This window comes from Suncus etruscus, chromosome 3, assembly GCF_024139225.1.
Source record: "Suncus etruscus isolate mSunEtr1 chromosome 3, mSunEtr1.pri.cur, whole genome shotgun sequence".
NCBI lineage: Eukaryota > Metazoa > Chordata > Mammalia > Eulipotyphla > Soricidae > Suncus > Suncus etruscus.
In genome coordinates this window covers 163184430-163197946 of record NC_064850.1, presented here as the reverse complement: position 1 = coordinate 163197946, position 13517 = coordinate 163184430, and the positions used below count along the sequence as shown (strand labels likewise).

General features: G+C 42.4%; 1 protein-coding gene across 1 annotated transcript in view; it reads right to left on the bottom strand.

The window, feature by feature from the left end:
- MAPRE2 (microtubule associated protein RP/EB family member 2) overlaps window positions 1-11889 on the bottom strand; it is a 198004-nt gene extending 186115 nt beyond the window's left edge. The window contains exon 1 of the mRNA XM_049769713.1: window positions 11758-11889. Within this exon, the coding sequence (XP_049625670.1) occupies window positions 11758-11781 (24 nt within the window). The 5' untranslated portion in view covers window positions 11782-11889. The remainder of the gene's footprint in view (window positions 1-11757) is intronic.
- Between the last annotated feature and the right edge of the window lie 1628 nt (window positions 11890-13517).

Genomic DNA, 13517 nt, shown 5'->3' with positions numbered 1-13517 from the left:
TATCAGATGACTCCTTACAACCCCACTCCCAAGGTTCTTAGTCTGGTCAAATTGCCATAAAGAGCATTAATGAAAGAGAGATAAATAGTTTAGGACAGAAAGACAACCTAATACAATCTTCTATGAGAGATAAATATCACCAATCAGAGTCACAGTTTGATTGGGGTTGGTAACCATGGTGATTGTGATGGGTAAAGAGAGTAGTAAATTCTCACGGGGGAAGAACAAGAACACATTCTCGACTATAATTATACTCCTTGTAGTCTGTGTACTAAATTGTGAGAGCTGTCAGTAAGCTGTACCAGGAGCCTCTTGTTCCTTTCAAATAAGACAAACAATAGCCCTAAAAGACAGATATTTCTTGTTTCTGGTTACATGTTTTTCTAAAGTCCAGTCAGTCTTCTGCTACTTCAAAGCAGCAGCAGCCACAGCTAAGCCCCGCCCCACCAGGTTGTCCGTCCCTGTGTTCACCAAAGACCCCTTCCATAATGAAAACTAGATCCAGAGTGAGCAAGGCTCCTTATAGTTCAGTTGTTATATGAGTATAGAACACCAATGTAGAAGTGCCTTCACTTTGCCTAAAAACATTCTAAATCAAATGTCTGGAAAAAATCTCCAGGGGATGGGTCATCAATGATTTGCTTTGAATTTGGACTGGATGGGGGACATGGGAATGTCTCAACCTGAGATTTTCAACTAACAAATGAGATGTTTTTCATAAAAATAAATCCCTGATGTAGTTCAAGGTAAAAAAATATAACATCTTCCGGAGAGGCTGTTTGGTATAATTCCACCATGTCTCCTTCGTAGCATCTACAAACATCCTCTACTGTCTCCCGATCCATATTAGAATCTACCCAAATATTTAGCCACATCTGCTTAACCTTCCTATCTAGTGTAAAATGCAGTCTTTCCAGTGGTATTCGTATCTTATAGATATTAAGAATTGAAGCAAAAAGCATAATGTTCTGGAATGACTTTTAGAAAGAATTTGTGAACAGAAACGCATTTAATACCCCCCCTTTACCTACTGAAATATTTTCCAAAGTAAAAAAAATCAATGAAAGAGAATTCTAGATTATATATCAATGGCCCTTACAAGAGTTTCCACTTTCCAGCAGTGAAGACAATTTTGATCATATTTTTAATACATTAGAGAGGCTCATGTGTAGGGAGTTCAAGGCCAATCCAGAGGAGCCACCTAACCGATTCTAGATGATTGAGTGAACATGTGGGAGGCAGTAAATAGTAAGAGGATAGGAAAGATTTTCAGGGAACTCTTACCCAATTATTGACTCAACATCACATACCTGGAGAGCTGATGGGCATAGCTGAAGCACAGGAGGTAGATAAATAACACCTTGTGTTTTGATTTTATAAAACAATGTGTGGCACCCTGATAAGAAATTCAAGACCTGGCATTTTTCACAATCCCTTGATCATAAAAAAACTAAGTAGTAGATGGTAGTGGGAGGCTGGGATTGTAAGAGCACAAAGTCACAGGTTCTAGTCTGAGATAGGGACTCTGGGTCTATGTCTAGGGCATAGAGTGCTTCAAAATAAGTCACATTGCAGAATGCCACTGCCAGCCCTCTATGAAATGAATCTCTAAACTAAGCTTCTAGTCTATTACCATACATCCAACCCAGAATATTTTTTCTTTGATATATTATAACTTCTAAAACTCAAGAAGACAGGGTTAAGGAAGTGAGGTTTTGAACTCAAAAGGAATCCTGATTTATGAAAACATCTTTCTGACATTTTACAATGTAAAGTTGACAAAACTAGTTTGGAATTTGTCCTAAATCCAAATGAGATACTCTTTGTCCACTTTTAGTAGAAACTTCAGGGTACAACTATATGAATTGTGGCATTGGCATATGAATTTTCTTATGTAATTGAAAATACCTGAAATAAAAGAGAAATACTGATGACTGGAGGACCAGAAAGTGTATGCCACTTTAAATACTCTGCCAATGGGCTGGAGAGACAGTACAAGGGTTTCAATGAATGACTTGCATGCTACCAGCTCTGGTTAGATCAATGGTATCATATGGTCCCTCTGAGCATCACCAAGTATAGCCCTGCAAGGGTAGAGGGACCACATAACACTTCATCCTTGAGCCCTTGCATTAAATCACTCAACCCAATTCACCATGTATCTTTAGGGTGGGGCCGTGGGCACTTGAGCACTCCTCACCCAACACCTATGTAGTTTGTGAAGTCCATGTAGAGGCCTTTTCAAAGTTATATTTGTTTACTTACAAGTTTGTTATAAAATATTAATAGGAATGATTATTAGCATTGCCAAAAATAAAATAGAGACATAACAATTACATATTTTGAAGATATTCAATACAAAGAAATGCCCTTCATAAGTGTTGACAGACACAATGTTTAATAATTTTTAACATGGTTTTAAATAGAAAGATTCATCTATATGTAAATAAATAAATTCTCTCATTCAAGGCTTCTCAAATTCTAATTACCTCTGAGTCACCTGTGTGGGTCTTGATAAAGAGAAGGTTCTGACTGAGGAAGGATGGAATGCACTTAAAAATGCTTTATTTTCATGGACTAATGCTGCATGAGACCCCACTTGACTAGCAAGACATCACTGGACTACCAAGGAACTGAAGTAAGATTGGCAATATCCTGTGGCTGTGACTTGTGGGTCACTCATGTTACCCCACTTGAGCTAAGCATTTACCTTTAATACATCTAACCTATTAAAATAAAAACCCCAAGAGAACAGAATAGAATCTGAAAATAGAAAGATAGCTAATTTTCTAGTTCTAATTTTATTGGGGGGTAGGATTCCCATTCAGTAAGTACTCAGGGGCCTGAGGCCTCCTTCTGGTGATACTTAGACAACTGGGTCAAATGGTTCAACTTTAGGGCCAGTCAGTGATGTTCATTGGACCTAGTGTTGTGCTGGGGAAACACTTGGTGGTGCCATGGGGGCCGGGTGGGGTGAGGCATGCAGTGCCTCAAGCATGTAAGGCATGTGCCTCAGTCCTTTTAGCTATGTTACTGGTCCTCTTATTTTAATTTAGTCTTTTAATTAAGCAAACTTTAGGAAAATTCAGAAAATGGATTTTTTTTTTCTTTAGTAGGGGAAGCCAGCCCAGTCTTATCCTTGAAAGAGAGTCTCACATCAGGTATTTCATAGGTCAGAAGAATTGATTATTTTGAGTGTTACTATGAAATAAGAGCATGGTTGCAAAATTTAGCACAAATAGGGGCTGGTGCGGTGGTGCTAGATCCTAGGACGGATGGCGGTTTGATCCCCCCTCCCCGTGTCCCAAGCCAGGGGCGATTTCTGAGTGCTTAGCCAGGAGTAACCCCTGAGCATCAAATGGGTGTGGCCCAAAAAACAAACAAACAAAAATATTGCATAAACAAAACAAAACCTTCCAATAAACAGCAATCTCCAAAATAGGAAGCCCAGATGAATTAGAATTTTAGTTCCAGGACTAAATTTTTTTGCAGTAACATAGTAGTATGTCCCATGGTAAATATTGGTGCTAAAACCTCCCAAACCTTCATGTTTATCTTAAATTCATATGTAATGGGCTATATTTATTTTTACAACAATTCTAGATAAAAACAGGCCCTTAAGTTCAAGCTTACCAGGAATTGCTAAAAGGACGAGTGCTTGGATAGAGAATGAACAGTCCCACTGATGTTATTTAAATATCTCAGCTGTACATGAAAGTGCTTTCTGGGTTGGCCAGCACTACATACAAGACTTGGTTATTGCTGCTGCGGACCCATGGAAGCTCCTTTAAGAGGTTTGAGCTCATGGGGCCGGAGAGATAACTTGGAGGTAGGGCATTTGCCTTATATGCAGAAGGAAGGCATCCCATAGGGTCCATTGAGCCTGCCAGGAGCGATTTCTGAGCATAGAGCCAGGAGTAACTCCTGAGTGCTGCTGGGTGTGACCCAAAAACCAAAAAAAAAAAAAAAAAAAGGTTTGAGCTCAGAAGGAAAAAACAAAAACAACATGATGGAGGCAAGAAGTTAACAAGAGCCTTACTGATCGGTTTCCTTTGTGGGGGGTGGGATGGGGAGATGAATCAGATGGAAGGTAGCAGGAAGGGTCGTTTTATACTCTCTTCCACTTTTGGAGGGCAGAACCAGTTTCGAGGGAAAATGAAAATAGTGCTTTCTTGGTTACAATTATGTTCTGGAGCTGGAGATTACAAGTATATTATGGTATGGTACAGTAGTCAGGGTGCTTGTCTTGAATGTGGCTGACCCAGGCTTGACCTCCGCACCACATGTGGTCCCGAGCTCTATCAGATGTGGCCCTCTAAGACTTATACTTTCCTTGATATATGATAGATTGACAAATGGATTAGATTTAAGACTATCTTTGAATGAAAGCAGGCAAATGTCATGAGTTTGCAGATATCCACCAATCTGCTCATTAATTGTTGAAAGCAACCTTAGTCACCTTAGTCAGTTTTTAGTCAGTACTTGACTCTGATTTCACTTTTATCTATGACACCCAGTTTAAAAAAAACTTCAGGTACTTTAGTAAAACTCAAAGTAATTGTCTCATTTTTTAGCTGCCTCTACTGGTTTCAAATATCAGTGATTATTTCTACTGTGGTATATTTAATTCCTAATTAGATGAAAGTTTGCTTGTTAGCAAATACATGTATTTTGCTCCACTTAAACAATCAGCAATTATGAATTCCATATTATAATCAGTTCCTAGTTTAAGAATTACTTTGAAGATAACTGAAAGTCTATTTATGGTATAAGATAAATCTAGTAAAATATGAAATACACCTTATGCTATGGGAGGAAAGTTAATTCCATTTGGACTGATTCCTTATCCAGAAAGCACAAGAGTTAAGCAATCTAGTTTCAATTGTCTCCCTCACTCCTCCTCTCTCAATTACTACATCAGGTACAGAAGTGCATTAAGTTAATAGGAGTTAGTTATCTACGCATGACTACTAATAGTCCTAGGATGAGATAAATTTACTTCTATTTATTTTTCAAAAAGAAATTATTTAGTTGATTTCAGTTGCCTAGAAATTTATATCACATATTATATATTGTTTGGTTTATGAAAAGAACCCCTATTTTCATTTTTTTGTTAAGCTCTAAATTGCAAGTATATTGACTCTGAAGGGTCCTCCTTAGGATGCTTTTTTTGTTTTTTGTTTTTGTTTTTGTTTTTGGGTCACACCCAGCAGCGTTCAGGGGTTACTCCTGGCTCTATGCTCAGAAATTGCCCCTGGCAGGCACAGGGGACCATATGGGATGCCAGGATTCGAACCACTGTCCTGTATGAAAGGCAACGCCTTACCTCCATGCTATCTCTCCGGCTCCATTAGGACACTTTTTAAAAAAAATTTTTTTTATTAAAGCTACTGTGAATTACAAGTCTTTCACAGTTGTATTTCATGTGTTTACTGATAGTGAATTAGGATCATTCCCTCCACCACTGTTGACCTCCCTCTACCATAGTTGCCCACATACATCCCAAATCTGTCGACCCCTAGCCCCCTGGCTACTAGTGTTAACAGGCCCATTTTGTGTTTAGCTTGTTATAGTTTGGGTCTCTTGATTCAGTTGTCATTGATTTTGGCTCAGGTATTTAGATTTGACCTCTTTTTTTTTTGTCATTAGGACACTTTTAAAGATGCTCTATTAATAAATCTGAATAAAACAAATGATCTGTGGCTTTAACAAACCAGGTTGGCTGCACGCAAGACAAGTGCCTTACTGTTGTGCTATTGCTCTACTCCAAAAAATTGTTTAAGGTTAAATAAATATCAATAGAAGAAAGAAAATATATGGGGCCGGAGATATAGCATGGAGGCAAGGCATTTGCCTTTCATGCAGAAGGATGGTGGTTTGAATCCCGGCATCCCATATGGTCCCCCGAGCCTGCCAGGAGCAATTTCTGAGCATAGAGCCAGGAGTAACTCCTGAGCACTGTCGGTTGTGACCCAAAAACCAAAAGAAAAAGAAAAAAGAAAATGTAGACATTTGAAAAATCATATAAAATAAAAAAAATATCAGTGTCCAAATAAAGTTTGTTTAACTGCAGCCATAACTTATTTGCTTATATCTTGCCTATAGCATCTATAGTCCAACTATAGTCCAACTACATCGGAGTAGAGTAACTACATAACATAAGCCACAAAACCTGACATATTTACTGAATATTTTTAAAGTTTAAAGAACAATATTCCACTTCAATAGTTTTACTTTAAATGAGGGTTTGGTCACTTAAAATCGATCTTTTATTCTTCATCAACTGTATTCCCTTTAGAGAAGGAGGAATTTTTGTTATCAAACATAAATTCACTAATCACTAAAGAGTGTTTAGTCTCATTTTCCACTTCTGTGTATTCCCTTTTGTAAAAATGTACATTTCTAAATGATGAAAATTTTGGTGATGTGCCCAACTATAAAACTTCTGAACCTTAACAAGCCCAAACAGGCCTATCCCAATTTATATGGAGCTAGTCATAATTTTCAGGGCTCTAGAAAATGAGGGAGCATACTCACAGTATGCAGAATACAATATTTTTTAGCAAGAGGAGATTGCTTTCCTTTAATCTGTGAAGGTAGTTATGTGCTTATTTGTTTTAGTATATGAAGGCAAACTGGAAGATTTATTTATTAGATGTCTTTCATTGATTATAAATTCCGACACTTAAAACATAATATGAATGATTGTTACTTTGGGGACTAACACATTTAATATGAATTGTTTGCTGCTTATGAGCACAATGTTCATTTAATACAAATTTGAAATTTTCCAATTCAAAAATAGAACATATTGTGATCCAGAAATTCAAATTATTTCTGGTGGGACAGATTAGTATTGATTAATACTAACATTAATACCAATTAATACTATATAATCAGTTTTGATTCATATCTAAGAAAAATATTTTGCAACCACTACACTGTTAAACTTCTCTAGATTTTTTACTTAGTTCAATCCCCAGCAAACATCACTAGGAATATTTTTTGAGTGTAAAGTCAGGAATAACCCCAGAGCATCCCTGTGAATAGCCCAAATACAAGACAAAAAGTTATTTTAGTTTTTAAATTATAAAAAACAAATAGGTCATAGTTTGCTGAATTCTGAGAAAGATAAAGCCATGGCACTTCAACTCAGCACACTCTAAACACCACTGAATATGTTTTTCAGAAACCATTTTTAAATCTATGGGTTATTAGGATTTTTGGAAACAAATCTATCCACAAGTTTTCCTTTTTTTTTTTTTTTTTTGATTTTTGGGCCATACCTAGTGATGCTTAGGCGTTTCTCCTGGCTATGCGCTCAGAAATCGCTCCTAGTTTGGGGGACCATATGGACACGCGGGGGATCGAATCAAGGTCTGTCCTAGGTTAGTGCATGCAAGGCAGACACCCTACTGCTTGCGCAACTGCTCTAGCCTCCACAAATTTCTTTTATAGGGTTTTGGTTTGGAATACAACAAATTGTATATAGTTCTTGCAATATAAGATTCGATATTGGAGCAGAAATTTTGAGCAAAAGTTATAGACAGATGCTTTTAATTTTTTTTGTTTTGTTTTGTTTTTGTTTTTGTTTTGTTTTTGGGCCACACCCTGTGACGCTCAGGGGTTACTCCTGGCTATGCGCTCAGAAGTTGCTCCTGGCTTCTTGGGGGACCATATGGGACGCCGGGGGATCGAACCGCGGTCCGTCCTAGGCTAGCGCAGGCAAGGCAGGCACCTTACCTCCAGCGCCACCGCCCGGCCCCAGATGCTTTTAATTTAAGAGAATAAATTTTACTTTAAATGTTTAGAATGGTTGAAGATAAATATATGATCTTCAGGTGGATGCTGCAATAATCTCCCTATGTTTAGAACCAGAGTTTCTTGCTTATAAAACACACCTTCAGTCACTGAGCTATGTCACCAGGACAGTTCCCTCTGTTTTAAGGTGAGAAGGAATAATTAGAACCAGACTTGTCTAGCCAAAGCTTCCTGGTAAGATAAGATCAAAATCTCTTCAAGAAACAAGCAATATGACTTAACAGATACTGAAAAAGGAGCCAGTGCCCTAATAATCTAGCTTTGGCATTGCTATTTGCCATTTTGGACTTTAATTTTTAGACATGGCAGTATTATGGGAACACTTTCTAACCAATTATATTTAGCTCTAGAGATATTAAAAACTCCAAAGGGTTATATATTTAAAGAAATAAATGGGATGGAACTGGGTGGTTCCTATCTGTTTTCTTCTGAAGTTAGATGACAGACACCCTTTCTTTCTACCCCACCCTTTTGGCCTAATTGTAAATGGTTTATGCCATCTGTTGAGAAACAGTTTCTCATTAATCTGCATTAGTCCCACCTTTTCAGACCAGGGCTTTTAAAACATTTTCTGCTGTGACCCTTTTCCCTGGAGAAAATAGACATAGAAGTATATAGAATAAGCACATGGATCAAATATTTACTGGGTAAATTATCAATAAATTAAAAAAATCATGCCACCCCATATGGAGGAGTGGTGACCCACAGTTGAAGAAGCCAGGTTGTTGTCACATTTCAGTCTTTCAATGTCATCTCTGAAAAATGGAGTTAGAATTTCAGGGGTAGGTCCTTAGACTCTCTTTTCTTTTTTTTCTTTTTTTTCTATTTTGGTTTTTGGGTCACACACAGCAGCACTCAGGGGTTACTCCTGGCTCCATGCTCAGAAATCGCTCCTGGCAGGCTGGGGGGACCATATGGGATGCCAGGATTCAAAACACTGACCTTCTGCATGCAAGGCAAATGCTCTACCTCCATGCTATCTCTCCCGCCCCTAGATTCTCTTTTTTAAAGCTACAAAGGAGTCAGAATGGATGCAGTCATATCATTTTGGTTCTTGGAAATTCTTACTAACATTTATTTTTTTAAATAATTTTTATTGTGACCAAAGTGAATTACAAATCTCTCATAGTAATATTTAAGGTACATAGTGGTAGTGAATCAGAGCCATTCCCAACACCAGTGTTGTCCTCCCTCCACCGCTATTCCCAGCATGCATCCCATATCTCCCTCACTTGCCCCCCCTGGTCTTCTAGTGTAAATGCTCCCTCTATGTAAAGCTTTACTAACATTTACTTTTAATGGCATGTATCGAACAATACATCCAACTCCCGCTTTTAAATATGCTAATATTTAAATGTACATGTGCAATTTTTTATACTTCCTTTATTCTTTGGCTGCAGATGTGGAGGGCACTTCTAACCATACTCAGCTAACTGTGCTAACAGTTTAGCTCAGCAACAGGTGGTAATGCTGTTCTGTGGGGCCCATCAGTACCGTGTGGTTGGTACTGAGATCAGGAGTGAAATGAGGTGGTGGGATTGAACTCAGGGCCTCTCAAATGCAAAGCATTTTCTCTAGCCTTTGAGTTGCCTCTCTAGCCTCTGTGTGCCATTTTATTTATTTTTTATTTTATTTAGGGGATATCCTACATCCAGCATGTGCTCAGGTTCCATTCATTCATGACCCTCTACTTAGAAGTGACCCCTGGGAGTGCTAAGGGATCATATGTGGTACCAGGGATTCAAACAGAAGGAAAGCTGCATGCAAGGCATGTGCCTTAACTCCAGTTCTACCTCTCCATCCCTATCTCCTTCTAATATACCATTTTAATGAGAACAGTGGCAGAAAGCAATAAAGAAAGCTGACTTCCTATATGTCTTACTATTTCTTATGTCTTACTATTTGATTCCTATTTGCCTTTTGTCTTACTCTGAATTATCTTTTCCTTTTAGTATCTAATAGATGAATATGTATTCTTGTCCCCTCATAGTACTGACTAGAGTGAACTTTCATGAGGTGAATTCTTAAGAATGTAGTTGATTATTACTACTTATGCTCAGAATGCTAATTTGGTTGCTGTAAACATTTAAGTGTACACAAATAAACTGCCATTTACAGCACTTAAGGATTATAAAAGGTTTTGGCTCCAGAGAAACTGTCTTGGAAAATAACTGAATATAGTCAGGATGCTGGGCTACCTAAGAATCTCTCCAGATACCAAAGGAAACAGCAACAACTCAAAAGGGTTTTGTGCTGGGGACTGCAGATAGGAAGGTGCATTAAAGATACAGGGAAGGTGGGGGGTCTATAAGAGAGGTTCAAAGTTCAGCAGTTGACAATATTGATGGTTTGTTATATCATATGCCAGCCCTATTGTTCCCTCTAAAGGGAAGTGAGAATGGGAAAGAAAGCATTTCAGGCCATGGTAAGATAAAGAGAAAGGAAAAGTGGTCTGGAGAAACAGTACAGTGGGTTATAGCAATTTCCTTGTATAGAACCAGCCAGATTGGATCCCTAACACCCTTGAGCTACCCATAGGAGTGATTCCTGAGTTTAAATCCAGGATAAAATCCTTATCACAGCTGGTGTGGCTCAACATAACTCTCCTCCACCCCACCCAAAAGGTAGTAGAAAATTAAAAAAAAAATTCAATAAATTTTACATTTTTGAACAGGTTAAGTTATTTTAGGTCATGCCTTGCTGGCTGATTTAAAAAACAAACATTGATTCATGCATATTTTAATATCTTTTAATCCACCCTGAATGCGTAATCAAAGGGCAGTTTTATTTTTGGATTAAAAAATATGTACTGCAAATTCATTCTCTCTATTTTACAACATTGTGATAACTCAATCCAATATATAGTTCCCCTGTATCTTGATTTGCTTGTTTCTCATCAAGAAAATGACAAGATGTGTCCGTTTTCTCTCAACATTACCAGGTGTAAGTGGAATGAAAGGGTGAAAGACGGGGTGTTTTCAAGCAGAGCGATAAGGATCAGATATTCAAATATGCTTTCAAAGGAATGGAGAAGAGCTTGTCAATAAGCTACAGGATATAATGACTTCCCATTCACAGTCTCCACCTGGGGGAGCAGCCTGCTGACACACCTTGCTGCTCTCACTGAGTTTCTGCTGGGTGTCTCCACTGCCTGCTACAAGTGAGTCATCACGGAATAAAAAGTTTCAACCTGTTTCCTTAACAACTGAGGGAGTCCGGGCACTGACTGTGAACTTAACATCTCCAAGAAAAAGATCCTAGGCAGAGGAAGGTGGGAAAGAAAACGCAGTAGTGGCAGGAGCCCCAGGCAGCCAAGCTGCCAAATGACAGTCCCCTAGCCTAGGGTGTCCATCAGCTGCAGCAAACCTCAGCGTCTTTCCTCCTACCCACCCAAGTATTTGAACTGACAACTTGCCTTGCATGGCTGCTGTTGCTGGCTACCGAACGTCTTCTTTGCCATAGTGGTTCTCCAAGTTTAATGCACAGTGCATCATCACCTGAGGATTCTGAAACGCACTTCAATCCTGGCTTTGCATCTCCAGTCTGACTGGCCTGGATTATTGGGGTGATGGACTGATCCGAAATTCTCAAAGCTCTCCAGATAGCTGTAGCAAACAGCAATACCTGGGAACCTTCGCGTTGTAGAAACAGCCCCTTTGCTCCGGAATGGAAATATAGCCGTTTGCCTAAATTGACCTAAAGATATCGGAACGCCCAACTTACTACTTTGGAGACGCACCGAACATAGAGCCCAACTAATAGAATACTTGAACTAGTTTTGCCAAAGAGTGCTAGCCAAGTTCTGGGGGTGCCGGGGGCGGCGCCTTTGCAGAAGAGCTACAGGCTAAGAGGTCAAGACCGCTCTCCCCTTATCTTGCCAGAAGAACTTAGGGTCCAAGACAGTCATCTCACAAGTTGCTAGACCTCCGGAGTTACCTTGGGGTTTCTGTTCGGCTTCATCCCGTCGACTGGCACAGCAAAGGTGCAAGCAAAGCCAGGGTCCTCTCGGGTTCAGCAGAAGCTGAGTGCAAATCCGAAGCAAGACAGCTTCACAAGAGGATCCACCTCCCCGGCACCGGCCTTCGGACCAGCCGCGGGCTCATCAGCAAAGTTCGGGCGCTTGCTCCGGGGCGGGCGGGCTGGGGGCGGTGCTGGGAACACTTAACCCTTGACTTTGCGTACCCTGGTGGCACGCTTTTATTTATTTTATGTATTATTTTTAGTAGTCATTTGTTGTTATTTTTTGGTTTGGGAGCCACGCCCGGCAGTGCTCAGAACTCCACGACACCTTCTGGGATGTTCGGAACCGAACCCGGGTCCGCCCGCCAGGAGCAAAGCAACTCAAACACGGACCGCGTCTCTCTGCTCCTCCCTCGCTTTTGCTGTTGTTTGCTGTTTTGTTTAGTTTGTTTGGGGGAGAGGATGGTAAGACAACCTTGAGGGAGAAACTGCAGGGAAGGAACAGCAAGTGCAAACGGAGGCGGGCGCCTACGATTCGGAAGAGTGGCCACCCAAGCGCTGCTGACCCGTCCGGGGGGCGGCGAGGATAAAGGCGCCTCGGGTGGAACCGACGGCTGCAGCGCCCAGTCACCGAGCTCGCCCTCTGCAAAACGGCCTGGCCAGTGTGGGCGAGTGACAGAAGGGGGCCAGTTCCCAAGTTGAGAATGTGCCGGGGGCTCTTTCTGCGCCCACCCCTCCGCTGGCACTAAGTCTGGTTCCCCGCTGCGCTTCCAAGGTGGACTCAAAAAAACGCGTCCAGAGCCGAGTGAGGAAGTCTCCGAATTGCCCAACCCGGCTCATGGGGTGCTCCCGGAAGATGACACCCCCCAAAGCGTAGAACAACCCCTTACTTTCTTTCTTATTGCCCGGGCTCCCGACGCAGGTGAAACTAGCGGTGGAGCCCGGGAAGGAGAGAGGAAGGAGCGGGCTCCTCGCCACGGGGCTTGCACCTGGAGCCAAGGCGGGACTGGGGTGCTGGGGTGCCCTTAGCTGGCCGGCCACACACGCGGCACTTCCTCCTCCGCCTCCACCCCAAAAGGCGCACTTGGGGCCAAAGCCCCCTCCAAGCCCTGCGCCCCAACTCTGACGTCTGGAGACCCGCGCCAGGGCCAGCGAGCGTCCATCCGCGAAGCCCCCTCCCTGGGCAGCGCCCGAGTCCCGGTCCCGTAAGCCGCTGCCAGCGTGGCAGGCAGCCTCCGCTCCCTCCCACGTCCGTCCCGGGGTGCGCAGCCGCTGCCCGCCCCCCGAAAGAGAGCGGCGGGGGGCCTCCCCGGGGGGGGTAACGGGGAGCCCCGCACAACTTCTGCCTGAGCTCGGAGAACCCCGATCCCGCAGCTCCCAGGCCCAGGGGGGAGGCGTAGCGCGCGCGGGTCGGGCGGGACCGCGCTGGGCACAGGGTGTCGGGGTGCGCCGGGGCGGGCCCCTTTCCTGCACTTGACTCACCTGCTCGGCGCGGCCCTGCCGGGCTCCTCCGCCTGACAGCTGGGGGCTTTGTCTCTCCTCCCACCCGCCGCCGCGCTCCGCCCCGCCGCGCGCGTGACGCGCGTCCCCAACAACACCCCGGCCAGCCCGGCCAGCGCCACCCCTTCTCCGGGCTGTCGGGGCGCGCAGAGGCCCAGCCGGCGAGTCCGCTGCCAGGGGCACGCTGCTGCTGGCCAGGGCTCTAGGAAGGCGGGTGAAGGGGTGGCCTGATCTCA